The sequence below is a fragment of the Zingiber officinale genome, chromosome 2A, assembly GCF_018446385.1.
Source record: "Zingiber officinale cultivar Zhangliang chromosome 2A, Zo_v1.1, whole genome shotgun sequence".
NCBI classification, from domain to species: Eukaryota; Viridiplantae; Streptophyta; class Magnoliopsida; order Zingiberales; family Zingiberaceae; genus Zingiber; species Zingiber officinale.
The window spans coordinates 174001945-174020253 of NC_055988.1; the positions used below are offsets into that span (position 1 = coordinate 174001945).

Here is an 18309-nt window from a genome sequence, read left to right on the forward strand (position 1 = left end):
CCTGATCGGTCCAGGCCTAGCCGTTGTGACTCAACGGCTAGGCTATTTCGGGCGTCTGTGTTCTGGCCTTTTTGCTTGCAGGTTCGCAGGTTGGCTCAGGATATCAGAGGTTATAAAAGGATCGAGGGCTTCTACAGCGATACTGCTTCTTCTTCCTCTTCTTCCTGCTGACTGCTGAAGTATTTCTGCTTGAGCTTTGTTGAGCTCCTCTTCGCTGAAGCTTCGCGTGAGCTTCCCTCGGCTGGGACTTCAACTGGACAGTTAGTGCTGTGGTTGGATTCCCGTGAAGTTGCTGCTTCATCCAGTCGACAAGAAGGCAAGCTAGGGTTATTACATTTTTGTATTGTACTTAGTTTCCTGCTGTATTCTTGTACTCCTGTTTATCTTGCTGTTGCAAGACATTGTGGCGAGGTTTCTCCACCCAGAAGGAGTTCTTATTAGCCGATTTTCCGGGGACTCATCCACCTCACGGACACGCCGAGGAGTAGGAGTTTCATCTTCGAACCTCGTTACATCGTCGAGTTCGAGTTTGAGGTTTGATCTTTCCTTTTTGCGTTTCTATTTAGTTATTTCCGCTGAGCTAACCCTAATCGTAGGAAGAAACGAAGATTTGGGGTCAGCTATTCACACCCCCCCTCTCTAGCCGCGACCGTCGATCCTAACAATTATTAAATCTAGAAAAACTAACCATCTGCAGGGTAGAAAGAAAAGAACAATCAGATGCTACCACTGTAATGAAGAAGGGCATGTTAAAGATAACTGCCCTAAGTTAAAGATCAAGGACAAGGACAAAGGAAAGAATAAGAAGTCTGTCAAATCGAACAAGTACAAGATGCTAAAGGCAACGTGGGACGAAACATCGTCCGAAGCAGAAGTTAAAGCTGTTGCTGGACTTGCGTTAATGGCAAGTCATCAAGACGACGAAAATGAAGCAAGCTCGTCCAAAATAAGCATCGAGAGCATCGATGAAGGAGGAGCGACATCGGAAGAGAGTAGCAGTTCAGGGGGAGCTATGGATAACGAGATCGACAAGGTAAGTCAGGTACGATCTCTTCCTCTCGATAAGTTATTTAAATTTGTTAAATTATTATCTAAAGATGGTTGCAAACTAGAAAAAGAAAATAAAGAATTAAAGTTAATTCTAGCCAAACCTTGCCTATTAGAAGATTTTGAAAAATTAAAATTGGAAAATGATGAATTAAAAATACAAGTAGAAGACTTGAAAAATTGTGCATGCTTAAATGTTAAAAATCAAAATATTAGAAAATATAATAATTTGAACTGGTATTTAAATTACCATAAGGGAAAAGTTAGGAAAATTTCTCAGAAATATATTCCTAAAAGATTTTTAATTAACCCAGTTAGCTGGAACCTATATTGGGTTCCAAAGTCTTGTCTAAATTGAACTTTAATTAGACTTAGCGCTTTCAGCGAGCAAAGTAAATGTTTGAATTTTTTTAAGAGGCTTTGTCTAGAAAATGGTTGTTGCTCTAATAACCAAGAAGGTCTAATGTCTCGCCACAGTCTGGAAGTCAATTAATGAAATAAAATATTTAATTGATTAATTAATAAAGTATTTAATTGTAATTAAATAATACTTTAAATAGTTGCTCAAACATTTTTTTCGGTGTTTTTTAACTTAGAATTTTTTTTAAAAGACTTAAAGTTTTTTTTTTTGGAAATATCAACTTTACTTTACCAAAATTATTTCTACAAAATTAGTTTTTACAAATTTATTTAACTTAGGAAATTATTGATATTTTTTTTGGTGATATCAAAAATATTTTTTACTTAGAAATTTTTTTCTAAAATTATTACAATTTTTTTTTAAGTGCTATCAAAATTATTTTTCACAATTTTCAAAAACTTAATAAGCTTTTCAAAATGTTGAAAATCAGATTTTTTTTTTTTTTTTTTTTTTTTACTAAAAACTTTCCTATTTTTTTTTAAAAATTTACCCTTAGATTTCTTTTGGTATCCCATTTTTTATGAGATCAAAGGGGGAGAAGGAAAGATTAAGTTTAGGGGGAGATAGTTTAACCTTTTTAAATTTTTGCACTTTATGTTGATTTACTCTAACTTAACTTGGGTTGCTCACATCAAAAAGAGAGAGATTGTTGATACCCCAAGGTTATTTTGATGTGATCAAACAAGTTAAATTAGGTCTTGTTGTGTTTAATCCTATGTCTAAGTGTACAGGAACTTAGGAGCACAGGATGTCAAGCAAAAGACGCAGCTAGCGAGAAGGACGGCATGTGAGAGAGTCGACGGGGTCGGTGCGTTTGAGAGACAAGGTACTGCGGAAGAGTATGCAGGCAGACAAGAACGAGGCGCACCGCGTTTCCGAGGGACAAGAAATCAGAGCGGAAGCTTGCTCGAGAATGCCGGAATTGATTATTCAATCAATTCTGCCACCTTTTGTTCTCGCGAACATCCTGCTTAATCAATTGGATCAATCGATTAGGCTTGGCCCAATCAATTGACCAATAGATTCGGGCCCCTTTCTGTGTTCTCGCAAGAACATTCTAATCGATTACACAATCGATTAGCTTTGAGTCAATCGATTGCCTCAATTGATTGTCAAACCCTAACTTGCTTCATCCAAGTCTAGGGTTCCCTTGCCCAAAATTTAATCAATCATGGCCTGTTAGAACTTATCCACTAAGTGTCTGGTCAATCCTTTGACCCACTTGGACTTTTCTCCATGTGTCAAGTCTCTAATCAATCCTTTGACCCACTTAGATTTTCCTATCACCAGATGTGTGATCAACCATTGACCCATCTGGACTTCCCTCTTCGTGCCAAGTGTCCGGTCAGTGTTGACCCACTTAAACTTTTCGTCTCATGCTAAGTGTCTTATCATCCATGACCCACTTAGGCTTTTACTTACCAAATGTCCAGTCAACCTTAATCCACCTGGATTTTAACTGTCCGGCTTCACTTATCAGGACTTCCTCATTGTCTAGCTTCACTCACTTGGACTTTTCCATCTATTTAGCTTCACTCACTAGGGGTTTTCAACTGTCTAGATTCACTCATCAGGACTTTCCAATCTGCCTGGCTTCACTCACCAGGACTTCCTTATTGCCTAGCTTCACTCACTAGTGCTTTTCACACCTACCTAGCTTCGCTCACCAGGGCTTTCCAACTATCTAGCTTCACTCACTAGGATTTTCTTACTGTCTAACTTCACTCACTAGGTTTTTTCATCTGGCTTAACTCATCAGGACTTTTTATATCTGCCTAGCTTCACTCACAAGGGATTTTCATCACCTAGCTCCACTCACTAGGATTTTTCAATCTGTCTGGCTTCACTCACCAGGACTTTCCACACCAAATGTCTGGTCAACACTAACCCATTTAGATTTTCTTCTTCCGCCAACCTTTTTATTGGACTTGTCCTTGCATAACCTTTGGTTTAGACTTTCCAATCAAGTATCTGGTGAATCTTGACCTACTTGACTCTTATGGTCAACCTTTGACTATTAATCTTCCATATGAATAATTGCACTTACAATCTTCATATATTGTCAAACATCGAAATTCAAATATCAAGACTCAAACTTGAGTCAACTCAAGATTAGTCAATCTAGTTAACCTTGACCCAGGAGAAATTACACCGATAGATATTTGATCAAATTGATGTTTAATATTATTTTTACAATCAGAAGAACTAGACGAATAGATAAAAATTATTTTCACATTATTCTAAATTTTCTATGCCCATTTTAATTAAAAAATGACTGATGGACTATAGAAACCTGAAATCAGTTATAAACTAGTTTTATCTAGTTATCTTAATTATAAAAATACTATTAAAAATTAATTTAATTGAATATATTGAAAATAATAATTTTTTAAATATAAATCCATAAAAAATGATTCAATTAATAAAAAATTAACACAAATAATCGTAACATGAGTAAAAATAAAATATGTGATTTACCTCTTCCATGTTGATCTTGAGATTAATTAACGGAGATACTAAGGATAAATATATTCATCTTTATCACAATGAGTAATATGGATACATAATTTAGTCATTTATAAACTATCATCTACGATATGATATGATAATTTTAAAATCTTACCAACATGGTTCGGTCAGTCATGGCTCCGACACTCTTTTGATTTTTAAAAATTATTTATTTTTTAAAATCTAATTTAAAATAATTAATAATTAAAATTTTAATTATTGTCATATAACTTTAGGTGATGATGTCATCAACGCGTACTTTAAGTCCAGTCGACGCTATCATACTCGTTGGACGTCAGCCCGTAACTTCACCAGCTACTTCATTGGACGAAAGCTTCGCCCCCCGAAACTTATGTGCATTCACACGTCCGGTAAAGTTTGATCCTTCGGCCCGATTGGAGTTAGGGTTTCCGGAACGGAAGGGGCAAGAAATGTCAGCGATCGGCAAGGGTCAAAGGCGGCCATTAATTGCATCGCATTCTTCTCGCCATCCGTTCCGCTGTCCCTGGCCACTGCGCCTCCACCTCAAATCCCTTCGACGCCATCCGTTCCTCTCTCTCTTGCTTGGATACAGGGAGGCGAAAGTAGAAGATGAGGAGATAAGAACGTGGTCAAGTTGGCAGGTTCTTTTTTAACCTCCAATTTCGGAATTTGTTGAAGTTTTTATGATTTAGCTGGAATCTATATCTAGATGGAGGAGTCTGTTCATTTTCCAAGAAAACATCCGTAGTGTTCGCATTCAATGGGAAAGAGTAATTTTTTCTCCGATTGAATGGGAAAGAGTGATTTTTTCTTTTGTTGCCTTATAAAGCTACAATCTTTTCTTTCTGCAGCTGGTTATTCGACCATAAATTTAGGTCACTCGAAGTTTCCGGTTATGCGAGATTTCCTGCTTTGTTGTTCTTCTCTGCCTTTGGCTCGGGCATGGTAAGATGCCATCGACATACCTGTCGAAGCACAAAGGATTGCAGACCTCGTCGGAACTCCTACGTATATGTGGCCGAAGCTTCTTGTTCGGAAACACCCGTTTTATCCTCTCTGAGCCTTTCTCCACCTTTGGCCGCCGCCCACCTCAGATTTTTTCTTCACCTGCTGTTTCCGGCCAGAATTTCACCAATCAGATTTCACAGCCTGTGCGGAGGTTTCCTTTTTGGTGGAATATCATGTCTGCCCGCAGTGCCTTCTTGAGAGGATCCGAGTTGGGGTCCCTCCCTATGGCAAAGGGTAATTCAAGACCTAACCATAGCTTGAACATCATGACGAGGTTCACTGTCTGTTCTCCTAATAAGAGCCTCAAGTTCTCATTGAGAACAAGTGGGAACTTAAAGAATCAAGAACCCTGGGTTGCTAATATTGCCTACAGATGTTTCTGGTCAAATACACACGGTGTGAATTGGAGATCTAATTCTTCAGTGGAACCAAAAAGTCAAAAAATTTTGACTTCATGTTCAGCACCATACTCAGCTGGTGCAGCTTCGGATTTGTCGTTTGATGCGGCCGTGCAGGAGGAGCAGATTCAGAGTTCTGCTGATTCATCTGAACAGTATGTTATTATTGTCATTTTTTTTTTTTCATTTTGATCATTTGGATATTCGATAAATGTGTTGGTGGTATATATGTTCCTGTTCTGCTAGTGAAGCACCAAATGCTCATTATCTTACATTGAGCTCTATGCAAAGCTATACTTCTAGTAATATCTTACATCTTCCACTCTAATGAATTCAATCTTTCTATGTAATTTAGTTATTGTTGTCGAAAATGTCTATATGATTTCAACTTATTTTCTCATATGTTGTCATCTATTAGATTTTAGCCCCTCCGGACTAGAGACAGAGTTGAAGAGTGAGAGAGAGCTAACAAAGATTTTCGTTGTGAAATTTTTGTCTCTCTTCTGCATTAACTTGGCTTCTATGTACTTGCTTGAAATTCTACTACTTTCTGTTGCAGAAAGAATCAACACAATAAATCCTTGAAGCTGCTTTCTGGATCTTGTTATTTACCTCATCCGGCCAAGGAAGATACTGGAGGAGAGGATGCTCATTTTATTTGTGCTAATGAGCAAGCCATTGGTGTGGCAGATGGTGTTGGTGGATGGGCTGATGTTGGTGTCGATGCTGGACAGTATGCTAGAGAACTCATGTCTAACTCAGTGAATGCAATTCGGGATGAGCCAAAGGGTTCAATTGATCCCTTGAGGGTTCTTGAAAAAGCTTACTCAATAACAAAAGCTAGGGGCTCGTCCACCGCATGCATTATTGCACTCACTGACCAGGTATTTTTCTTTTTCTTCATTTTAATGTTTAAAATGATCTTTGGCACAGGATTGTAGACTCTTTATATTTATAACTCTTTGGTTCCCCAACATTTTTCTATTTTCTTTAAATCTTTGTTGTATAGATTTTATATTAATTATTTTCTCCTTTGGTGCTCATATAATTGAATGAGTTCGTTCAATCTGTAAGATATTCTTAAGATTTGGATACCCAAACTGGATCAAATCAAGATTTGAACAAGCATTTTGGTACCTCTAGTTGTTGTGGTTTTTAATAAGACGATCTTATTGTTCATTAGTTTGCACTAAGCAACTTGATTTCCTAGACAAGTTTTACAAGGAAATTGCATGGAGATTGATGCCCATAGTTTTTCTTGTTTACGAGTTCTTTTTATGAAGCTTCTGTTCTTTGATTTACAGGGCATTCATGCTCTCAATCTAGGAGACAGTGGATTCATAGTTGTGAGAGACGGCTCCACACTCTTCAGATCACCCGTTCAACAGCATGATTTCAATTTTACTTATCAGCTCGAAAGTGGCAATGGCAGTGACCTTCCCAGCTCTGCACAGGTAAGTTTTGGTGCTGTTCTGTCATTATCTCCAGTTATCGCAACTATTTATCGGGTTCTGCTGTTATTATAAATTGTTACGGAGCACTTTGTGTTCGAAATGTTTTGATCATGTTGTTTTCTTTTATTAACTTGTGAAAAACACGACTAGCATGGTATTAAAAGCCCTTTCATGCCTATTCGCGTGGGAGAAAGTTATCATTCTGCTTGCTGACTAGCATGCAAAATAGGCTGAGGACCCGGAGTAAGAAGAGAGTGTCATGCTTCTGTGATAGAGCTTTTGCGAGCTACCCTCTTGACTTAAACTGTCATCTCACATCGTACATATTTTAAATTTTCTCTTGGTAGTTTGCCATCTCAAATCAGTGTGACGATGTATGGTTAAATCCAACCCTCTGAACTAACCTATCTCGATGTGTTGTTGGTCTCAAATGAAAAAGACAATGAGGGATAAATTGTGGGAAATCGATGACAAAAAATGAGGAATTCAAACTCATTCGTTACTTAGCGCATTTACGATAAGTTCTAGACATATAAATCGAATCAAGAACTAACTGTTCTTTTGTCTGCGTGTTATCAGATATTCAACTTTCCAGTTGCATCAGGTGACATCGTGATTGCTGGAACCGATGGCCTGTTTGATAACTTGTACAACAACGAAATCACTGCAGTGGTCATCCAGGCCACTAGAGCTGGCTTTGGCCCTCAAGTAACAGCTCGGAAGATTGCTGAGCTTGCACGCCAGAGAGCGCAAGATAGGAACCGGCAAACTCCATTCTCGGCAGCTGCTCAGGATGCTGGTTATCGCTACTATGGAGGGAAGCTCGATGACATTACGGTGGTCGTTTCCTATATCACTGGCTGATGCTCGACTTGGGACACTTCCGTCTTGCAAACTGTACAGGGAGCTCCTGGTGTTGGAGTTGAAATAGTAAGTTGCTTAGTCAATCACAGTCCTTCACAAAAATGTGCCAAACACTTGCGGTTTCATTGTTATATGTTGAAGATTTTGAATGACGAGGTTTCACAAGTAGGTCATGGACATGAACATCACTTTTTGTTGGTGGATGCACCAATTCTATTAAGAGACACCGGGAAGTCTTGCTAGTCCCATGAATCGTAATCGTAATGCATTGTCGAGGGCAAGCATCTTCCTTAGCTGCATGAGCTGCCACTCTATGTAAGCTGACCTTCGCATAGGTGCTTCAAGGGTTTCAAAAGTTTCATAGAGGGTTCCGTGAATTCGGTTCTATTCTAATCGTCTACGAGCTAAGGTTTCCCTCTAATGTGCGTTGTGTATCAGATTTACCTAATATATGAATGAGATGACTTTATTATTATTATTATTATTATTATTATTATTATTATTATTATTATTTTCTTTTAGTTTGACTTTAATCTCTAAATGGGTTGATGGGGCCCAATTCTAGAGAGTCAACCATTAAATGATAAAATCATGGGTCAAACAAATATCTTCTTCTTAGTGCCAACGTCTGCCCTCCCACTTGAGTGCTTGCACTAATTAAGGTTAAGTGGGGGTTGACCACTCCAAATTGGACAGTTCGTCCCACTCCAAATTGGATCAGAAAAGCCTTGTACCATAAAAAAAAAGAAGCCTTGTGCCATTTCTATTGATGTAGGTTTTCCTCACTTTTTCTACTTATTAATCAAATTGACTATCCATGAATTAAGACTCTCACTGGGAGTCAAATTTAATGGGGTTTAAGTTTATTTAATCGAGTTAAATTTTAAAATAAATTAAACAGAAAAAATAATTATTTAAGTTTGATTTCATATTTTTTTATGAATTTAGGTTGAACTTTGTTCATTTAAATATTATGAACATTTTAATCGAGCTGATAATATAAATTTATTTGTTTATTTTAAAATTTTATTTATTTATTTATTTAATAACTTGATAAGAGCTTTATTGATAATATTATTCATAAGTATTGTTCATAAATATTACCCATAATATATTATTCATGAATTGAATATATATGTTCAAATTTATTTATTTAATTGATTTTATGTATATTAAAAAAATATAAATAAATTTTTATAAAATGAACATTAAAATTTTCACAATTCATCTAAGATCCTAACTCTCACGACTTCTGGATGAATTATAATATTATTTATTTAAAATAAATAATTAAGACGATGGCCGGCCTCCAACTTGAAGTTGTTGGTCAACGTTTCTTTTTCCTCGTGATTTTTTAATTAATTCACCCTTTAATTGCTTCCATAACAGCAGATTGTTAATTAATTAAAATTATTAATGTGCTGCAGCTTTTTAAACTTAATGCATAATTATTTTTTAAAACTCGAATTATAACACTCCATTAGTTTGAAGATTAAGGATAAACACAGTTACAAATCATATTCCAGCTCCACCGTGTCTTCCACCATCATTAGCACTTGCCATGTGTTGGAACGGCGCCGCCGAGCCGTACATCTGCCGGCCACCGCTGCCCACCGCCACCATTCCGCCATTGCCAGAGGAGGAGGAGGCGCCGGCGGCGGCCGCGGCTTTGTCGCCCTCCGTCTCGCGGAATCGATGGAGGTAGGCCTTGAGGGGCTCGACGTAGTCGTCGAAGCCGAGGGTGGTCATGGCCCAGAGGAGGTCGTCGCCGTTGATGGTCTTGCGCTTCTCGCGCTGGCACTTGTCGGAGGCCTCGCCGGTTACGAAGCTGATGAACTCCGACACGCACTCCTGCACCGTCTCCTTCGCCTCCTTCGACACCTTCGCGTTCGCCGGCAGCGCCTTCTTCATGATCCGGCCCACGTTAGCGATCGGGAGGAACCGGTCATGCTCCCGCCCCGCCCCCGATAATCCGCCGGCGCCTCCGCCCTTTCCGCCGGACTCGTTGTCGGAATCCGCCATGCAAGTAATTATAACAGAGGAAGTAGTACTGATCGAGCTCCTTCAACGATCAAGAACAGGATTATAATTTAAAGGAACCGAGAGGGAAGAAAATGAAGCTTTATAAAATTAGATGAGGAATCCACGGTAGCGATCAAGATTTGATCGGGTCGTCGTCCGTCCGTCGTGAAGAATTCTTCCACCACCACCTCCGCCACAGCGGCCGTCTGCGTACCGAAGAACAGAGCGAGGAAGAAATAAGGGGCGTTAGTTATATCAGACAAAACTTCACTATAGCCCTGAAATTTTATTAATTACATTTCATCACCTCGTAAGGGGTTGACCGAGCTCTTTAGTCTTTACACGAAAGTGATTACGAAAATTTCAGGAGTAAAATGTAATTTCAAAACTCTGAGGTGCTATTGAAAATCTCTAAATTCAGGAGGGGGCGCAACGTCAAATTCTGTCTACGTAATAATTTAATTGGCTGGTGGAACCACGAGAACCGTTCATTTCGCGAGAAGAGACGACCTCGATGGGCCTCGTCAGCCGTCGATCGAAAAGGTATTCCGAATCGTCCGACGTGGGTAGGCCCCAGAAAGTCGGTGAGGAAGCAGTATGAGACAACGCCTGAGCGACGTAGACCTTATGTTTCTAATATTTATTGGACAAATATATTTTTTATATATTAAAAAATATTTTTAAACAATCAAATCATCACAATTTTTTTTTAATTTACTATAACACATTTACATAACGCTCGTGAAAATAAGTGATAAATCCATGGTAATGATGAATCACACATTTAAGATTCTCATTGTGACTGATAAGGCCCCTGGGTTATGATATAATGGTAGAGAATTTAGGATATCACTCAGGTATTTATAATTTAAGTTTCAGTTATGATGAATTTATAGAAATTTATCCTTCAAATGGGGCGCGTAACTAAAAGATGTTGGGCTCCTGGGCTGCTCGTTGCGAGCAATTCTCAATTTATGTTGGTGGCCGATGGAAAATTTTTCTGAGATCAAATTGGTCATCCAATTTCGACATTACCCAGCTTATTTAATTATTTTCTTCATTACGATCGATAAATGATAAAACAATCATACTGAAACCAAAGAGGATATCCAAAATTAAAAAAAAAAAATTCATGCAAATATCATCATTTTTTTAAGAAAAATGATATGCTATAAAATTATATACACGCAAGGGTAGAGATGACTATCTGATACGTTGATAAAGGGGAGTCAATAAATGTGGATCAAACGACAGAGATAGTAGTTAGCATGGAGGTTAAAGTCAAGAAGATTAATGTCAGAGGAGTTGAGCAGATCTCTCCTGCAGTGATCGATCGGACGTGTATTACTCGACTGGAAAAGGGTCGATCCAAGCAAAGTGCCCGTTCAGCCAAGATCATCAGACGATCATCACGAAGCAAAGGAGCGTGCGGACGATCGGAGCGTTAGCCCGGTTGGACGGAACACGTGGAGGAGCAACTAAGTTCGTCCGAGAGGAGGAGTACTCAGTCGTGCGGCTATCCCACTCGGCCAAACAGATGGATCACTTATGTATCCTTTTGGGAAATAGCACCGCTGACACAAGATATGATCAACAGGCGGATTGTACGACGGAACCTTGTACTATCTTATCAGGAATATACATGTCCTGTTAAGATATGGTGTCAAAGGCACTTTCCTGATAGGTTCTTTCACAGGACAAATGGAAGAACGTGCACATAACCAATTAAAGAACATGCCCATGACAAATTGGAGAACGTGCCACATCTCGAGAAGCGTGTACGTCGCCCACCAGGATACTATATAAAGGGGGTCCATACACCAACAGAGATACTTGTTATTCACTATTCACACCTGTGGCTACTGTTGCTCCATCTTTTTCCTCTTTCCGATGATTGACTTGAGCATTGGAGGGCCAACATAACAACCACATCCCCAGCCAGCCATCTGTTGGATCGAGACGCGCTAGAGGGGGGGTGAATATCGCTCGTGGCTTTCACTCGTTTTGTATTCGTAAAAATGCGTTCAGAATAAAGCAGCGGAAAATAACAATACACCAAGATATTTATTTGGTTTGGAGCCTAGGACGACTCCTACTCCAAGGCCCATGATCTTTGATCGCTTTCGATGGACAACAACTATAATTTCAAATATTCAGTACAATATGAAATTACAATAAAAAGTACTTAGAAAAATTATACCGACAACCTAAAGTAGAAATCTTTGTAGCTTCGGGTTGTCGGGGACTTGTCGTAGTTTCGCCGAGTCGTTTCTTGAACAGCACATGAAGGAATATAGCTTTTGACTTCATTATCCAACCTGCTGCTCGAAGCCTCCTTTTAAAGCCTGTTGGAGGCGCCTCCAAGATCATCCAAGGCACCTCCAGGCCTCCGAGTCACCCGCGTGGATCACTGTTGAACTCGTCGCACTTTATCAGCTTGAAGGCGCCTTCAAGCCACTCCAAGGCGCCTCCAGCTCCATCCGAGGCGCCTCCAGCACTGCTTCGCGGTCAGCTCACATTCTGCACCCGAGGCGCCTCCAAGCTCCATGGAGGCGCCTCGGACACTGTTCATCCAAGGCTTTCCTTGCTCATTTGTCCCTGCAAAGCATGTTAGTTCACCAAACACACACATACCCTGCAAGACAAAGTTAGCACACATAAAATATAGTAAATCAAGTGATTGACAGTCATCGGACTGTCTGGGTCTGACTTCGGATTTCCGACCGGAAACCTAGGTCGACCCAATGCCTACTGTTCCCTCTGCGGGGAACGCGCCCTCACCTACTCCCCTCAGGAAAGATTACCTGATGCCAGTCCGGTCCTCCAGACCGATTGGACTTTCCGCCTAGGGTTACCACCCCCTAGGGGTTTTCTCCACCTAGGGCTACCACCCCCTAGGACCTAAGGTTACCCCCCCTTAGGATTTTCCTCCACCTAGAGTTACCACCCCCTAGGACCTAAGGTTGCCGCCCCTTAGGGTTTTCCGCCACCTAGGGTTACCACCCCCTAGGACCTAAGATTGCCGCCCCTTAGAGTTTTCCACCACCTATGGTTACCACCCCTTAGGACCTAAGGTTACCCCCTCTTAGGTTTTCACCTTGCCTAACCGCAACTAGGACTTTTGCCTAAGCATCACTTAGAACTTTCCTGTAAGCTCCATGAACCTTGTTAGATAACACCACAACTTAACTTTGAACCCTTTGCCATAATCAAAACTCAGGTTCGATCATCTGGTGCGCTTTGAACCAACAATCTCCCCCTTTTTGATTATGGCAACCTTGGTTTAAAGTTAAGTAAAACATAATATTAAATAAAGGAATAAGTAACAGAAGTTAACCATGAGCATCAATGCATAAATAAAATTTAATGCTTATGCTTCCCCTTTCATTATGTTTAATTTCTTGATTTCTTAACTTTGACTTTTTTCTCCCCCTTTGACATAAATCAAAAATAATTAAGAAGAGAGAAAAATATTCTATTTAATTTTAAGCTCCCCTGAAGGGTAGCATAGTTAAGTACTTAGATTTTGATAAAAATTTGATTAAGTACTTAGCTTAAAAAGGATTTTGTCATAAAACATAGTCAAAAACTTAGTAAAAAAAAGCTAAAGTTGAAATTCTTTGAAAAATATTTAACTAAATTTGAAATACTTTTGAAAAAGACTTAGCTCAATTTATAAGGCTTTTGAAAATAATTGTTGTTTTGAAAAAGTTTTAAGTATAAGATGATGAAAGGTTTAAAGCTTAATTAAAATGGATTTGCTTTATTTTTTTTAAAAGAGTTTAATTTTTTTTAAAAAAATTAATTAAAACCACACAGTTTATTTTAAAAAAACTTAGCTTGACTCCACTCACTCCCCCTTAATTAATGCCAAAATAAGTCTTTAGGATCTTAGAATCCAAGCATGAAAAAAAAAACATGATATATATTTCTAATTTTCCATCTCACCCATTTTAAGTAATCAAACTTGTTTAGCTAATGAGTGAGTGTGAGATGGAATTAATTTAACTTTATCACTATTTAAATATATTGTCATATAAATTTGTATTTTCAGTGATTTTTTATTTTAAAATATGTTACAAATTAATTGAGTTTGCAATCCAAATTTGAAAATATGATTTGAGAATTAAAAGTTTGTAGATAATGAATTTGAATTTAAAAAAAAAATAATTGATACTTTGATTGAAATTAATTAGTCTTTAGAGAATAAAAAATTTTCAAATAATTTTGAAATTAAGTTTTAAAAGATTTTTAAAATAATTTTTTAAAAAATTTTCAAATAATTTTGAAATTAAGTTTTTAAAAGATTTTTAAAATGATTTTTAAAAGATTTTTCAAATAATTTTGAAATTAAATTTTAAAAGATTTTTAAAAGATTTTTCAAATAGTTTTGAAATTGAGTTTTAAAAGATTTTTAAAATGATTTAAAAGATTTTTCAAATAATTTTGAAATTGAGTTTTTAAAAGATTTTTAAAATGATTTTTAAAAGATTTTTCAAATAATTTTGAAATTGAGTTTTAAAAGATTTTTAAAATGATTTAAAAGATTTTTCAAATAATTTTGAAATTAAGTTTTTAAAAGATTTTTAAAATGATTTTTAAAAGATTTTTCAAATAATTTTGAAATTAAGTTTTTAAAAGATTTTTAAAATGATTTTTAAAAGATTTTTCAAATAATTTTGAAATTAAATTTTAAAAGATTTTAAAAAGATTTTTCAAATAATTTTGAAATTAAGTTTTAAAAAATTTTCCATTAATTTAATTTGATTTTTAATTATTAATTTAATCTAATTTTTAATTATTAATTTAATTTAGATTATTAATTATTAATTTGATTTGACTTATTACTTAGATTTGAATTATTAATTTGATTTGAATTATTACTTAGATTTGAATTATTAATTTAATCCTTAATCATCTCACCTGATCTAAATTTCAAATCAAGAAATCCTATAATTTTGTGAGATGAATTAGGTTCAATTATAGGATTTGGTTTAACTTTGTGTTAGATTCAGGTTTAGCTTTGGACTCAACAAATAGACATTCTTTGGATAAACTTCTGGGCTATGGTGAGTCACTTGGACATCATTAAAGTAACAATACCTTCGAGGTTTTCCAAATAGTCCTATCCACTGAACTTAGTACCAAACATTGGTCTAACTAGTTAGGATCCATAAAAGATAGCTTCGGTCAGTTCCACTTAGCCAAATGCACCAGGTCGAAGCCATATCTTCCTAGACATGCATAAACTAAGCTTCCTTAACATACTATCATCCAATACTTCACCAGTACCGTGGGTCAAGTTAAACTTAGCCCTTTTTATTCTAGTCCTAATTACCCTGTCGGGTTGGTTGCGTTCGATTACCCTATCGGGTAGATTCCTTTTTTTTTTGAGGTGCCAACTATTCTGGAGCCTCCCCTTATATTATTGATAATTTTATTTAAATTATATAAATTAGATTTGAGTTATTTTTAAATTAAGTTTAGTAAGTAAAAGGTACTTGATTATAGCTTGGTTTATAGTGTTTAAGTTTTACTTTACTTATAACCCAAGTCTAGATTTTGTTGATTAGTTAAATTATTAACAATCTTTTCTAACTTATCTATTCTATCTTTTAAGATATTATTTTGTATTTCTAATTTTCTAAGAGTTAATTTCTTATTTTTATTTGAATTAATTCTATTTATTACATTATTAGCATGCATATCTAATTTTGAAGAGAAATCTATATTAGAGCAAGCAGGATTAGTTAAACTAGTGCAATCATGTGTTGCAAAAACTGGATTTTCATATAATGTAAATGTACTAATCTTGATTTCTCCCTCTGAATTCTTGAGTCTTCTTTTTGGGCATTGTCTTTTACAGTGACTCATTTGTTTGCATTTGGAGCATTTAATGTGTTTCTTCCCTCTCCTGATCATTTTCTCCTTCTCTTCCGATTGTGTCAGTCGAGTCTTACGAGTGGGGCATTCGTTTCTATAGTGCCCTCTCTCCCTACACTTAAAACAGGTTATGAGAGATTTACAATTTGAATTTACAATTTTACCTTTTAGATCCGTGATAGGATCCTCCCCCTTGACTGTTGCCGTCTCGAATTCAGACTCAGATTTAGCAATTTCTTCTCTGGCCATTAGTGCTATGAAATCGGTCTGATCTGATTCTTCTGAGTCTGGTTCAAAGGTTGATTCCGAAAAGTCATGTTCGAATTCAAACTCTGGTTTATCTTGATCTTCTGACTCTGAAGGAATCTCATGAAGCTTGAGCAATTTCTCTCAAAGCTCCTTAGCATTGTTGAATTTTCCGACTCAATCAAGTTCTAAATTTGTTAGGCCGCATAGGAGAGTCCATGTTGCTTTTGCATTTGCCTCGAATGTTTTTATGGTTTGTGAATCCCACTTGTCGCAGGTGATGGGTACACCTTCTTCGGTGGGGAGAATAAATCCAATAAGGATTATAGTCCATATTTCTACTTCGGTCTTCAATTGGTGCTCCATCTGGTCTTTCCAGTATCTGAAGTCTTCACCGAAGAAGAGCGGTGGACGAGTGGTGCTATAGCCTTCTTGGAGAGCCATTGAATCTTGCACGAAAAAGTAAACAAAAAACTTGTCCCAGGACTTAATCCTGGATTAATAGTGTGGTAGAAGGATAGAAATAGAAATTCATGAATTTCGAGAAGAAAAAAATAATAAAATAATAATAAAATATTATCAAAAATATTTAAAAAATATTATTTCAAATTTTGCCAAATTTGATATTTTATCAATACTAATAAATTGTGAAAAGATGAAAATAAATTTTTCAAAAATACTTTTGGAGGGAAAAAATGAAAGGCGTAAGGTTTTATTTTTACCCTATACGAGCGAGAAAGTGACGAAAAAAATGCTCGAACGGTAGTTGTACCAATTCAGAGCAACCCCGCTCTGATACCAATTGTTGGATCGAGACACGCTAGAGGGGGGTGAATAACGCTCGTGGCTTTCACTCGTTTTGTATTCGTAAAAATGCGTTCAGAATAAAGCAGCAGAAAATAACAATACACAAAAGACACCAAGATATTTACTTGGTTCGGAGCCTAGGGCGACTCCTACTCCAAGGCCCGCGATCTTTGATCGCTTTCGATGGGCAACAACTATAATCTCGAATATTCAGTACAATATGAAATTACAATTAAAAGTACTTAGAAAAATTATACCGACAACACTAAAGTAGAAATCTTCGTAGCTTCGAGTCGTTGGGGACTTGTCGTAGTTTCGCTGAGTCGTTTCTTGAGCAGCACACGAAGGAATATAGCTTTTGACTTCATTATCCAACCTGCTGCTCGAAGCCTCCTTTTAAAGCCTGTTGGAGGCGCCTCCAAGACCATCCAAGGCGCCTCCAAGCCTCCGAGTCACCCGTGTGGATCACTGTTGAACTCGTCGCACCTTATCAGCTTGAAGGCGCCTTCAAGCCACTCCAAGGCGCTTCCAGCTCCATCCGAGGCGCCTCCAGCATTCGCTGCCAGCTCATATTCTGCACCCGAGGCGCCTCCAAGCTCCATGGAGGCGCCTCGGACATTGTTCATCCGAGGCTTGCCTTGCTCATTTGTCCCTGCAAAGCATGTTAGTTTACCAAACACACACATACCCTGCAAGACAAAGTTAGCACAAAAATATAGTAAATCAAGTGATTAACAGTCATCGGACTGTCCGGGTCTGACTTCGAATTTCCGACCGGAAACCCTAGGTCGACCCGATGTCTACTGTTCCCTTTGCGGGGAACGCGTCCTCACCTACTCTCCTCAGGAGAGATTACCTGATGTCAGTCCGGTCCTCTAGACCGACTGGACTTTCCGCCTAGGGTTACCACCCCTAGGACCTAAGGTTACCCCCCCCCCCCCCTCCTAGGATTTTCCTCCACCTAGGGTTACCACCCATAGGACCTAAGGTTGCCGCCTCTTAGGGTTTTCCGCCACCTAGGGTTACCACCCCTTAGGACCTAAGGTTGCCGCCCCTTAGGGTTTTCCGCCACCTAGGATTACCACCCCTATGACCTAAGGTTGCCGCCTCTTAGGGTTTTCCGCCACCTAGGGTTACCACCCCCTAGGACCTAAGGTTGCCGCCCCTTAGGGTTTTCCGCCACCTAGGGTTACCATCCCCTAGGACCTAAGGTTGCCGCCCCTTAGGGTTTTCCGCCACCTAGGGTTACCATCCCCTAGGACCCCCCCCCCCCCCCCTTAGGATTTTTCCTTCACTTAGGGTTACCACCCCCTAGGATCTAAGGTTACCCCCCCCTCCCCCCCTTAGGTTTTCACCTTGCCTAACCGCAGCTAGGACTTTTACCTAAGCATCACTTAGGACTTTCCTGTAAGCTCCATGAACCTTGTTAGATAACACCACAGCTTAACTTTGAACCCTTTGCCATAATCAAAATTCAGGTTCGATCATCTGATGGGCTCACTGCACCAACACCATCTTCCTGATTTTCGAACAGAATCAATATCCTACCTAGCTAGAAGAAAAAGCCTCAGGATCCTTCTTTCTCTCTCCAGTCTTTTAATTAAAATATTACAAAACTTTTTTTCCCTACAGCTTCCCGCTCCATGCTTCTTGAGTTGCCAGACTCAAT

The 18309-nt window shown here is 38.1% G+C and overlaps 2 protein-coding genes across 2 annotated transcripts; one reads left to right on the plus strand and one right to left on the minus strand.

The window, feature by feature from the left end:
- Window positions 1–4348: 4348 nt before the first annotated feature.
- On the plus strand, window positions 4349–7927 carry LOC122043371 (probable protein phosphatase 2C 55). Its single transcript, XM_042603950.1, has 5 exons — window positions 4349–4599; window positions 4810–5519; window positions 5924–6248; window positions 6669–6818; window positions 7398–7927. Exons 2-5 carry the CDS (start codon window positions 4909–4911, stop codon window positions 7680–7682), a joined length of 1371 nt encoding a protein of 456 aa, XP_042459884.1. The 5' UTR covers window positions 4349–4599; window positions 4810–4908; the 3' UTR covers window positions 7683–7927.
- A 1202-nt stretch (window positions 7928–9129) lies between these two features.
- On the minus strand, window positions 9130–9926 carry LOC122040301 (nuclear transcription factor Y subunit B-3-like). Its single transcript, XM_042599628.1, has 2 exons — window positions 9830–9926; window positions 9130–9744 (listed from the first exon to the last, which is right to left on the minus strand). The coding sequence occupies exon 2, from the start codon at window positions 9702–9704 to the stop codon at window positions 9198–9200; it is 507 nt and encodes a 168-aa protein (XP_042455562.1). The 5' UTR covers window positions 9705–9744; window positions 9830–9926; the 3' UTR covers window positions 9130–9197.
- Window positions 9927–18309: the final 8383 nt, after the last annotated feature.

What these genes read in the sequence shown, in the direction of transcription:
- LOC122043371 (XM_042603950.1), top strand. Translation starts at nt 4,909, where the DNA reads ATGCCATCGACATACCTGTCGAAGCACAAAGGATTGCAGACCTCGTCG. An exon ending in TCTGCTGATTCATCTGAACA is followed by an intron (nt 5,520 to 5,923) that starts GTATGTTATTAT and finishes TTTCTGTTGCAG; the next exon opens with AAAGAATCAACACAATAAAT. An exon ending in TTATTGCACTCACTGACCAG is followed by an intron (nt 6,249 to 6,668) that starts GTATTTTTCTTT and finishes TTTGATTTACAG; the next exon opens with GGCATTCATGCTCTCAATCT.
- LOC122040301 (XM_042599628.1), bottom strand. Translation starts at nt 9,704, where the DNA reads ATGGCGGATTCCGACAACGAGTCCGGCGGAAAGGGCGGAGGCGCCGGC.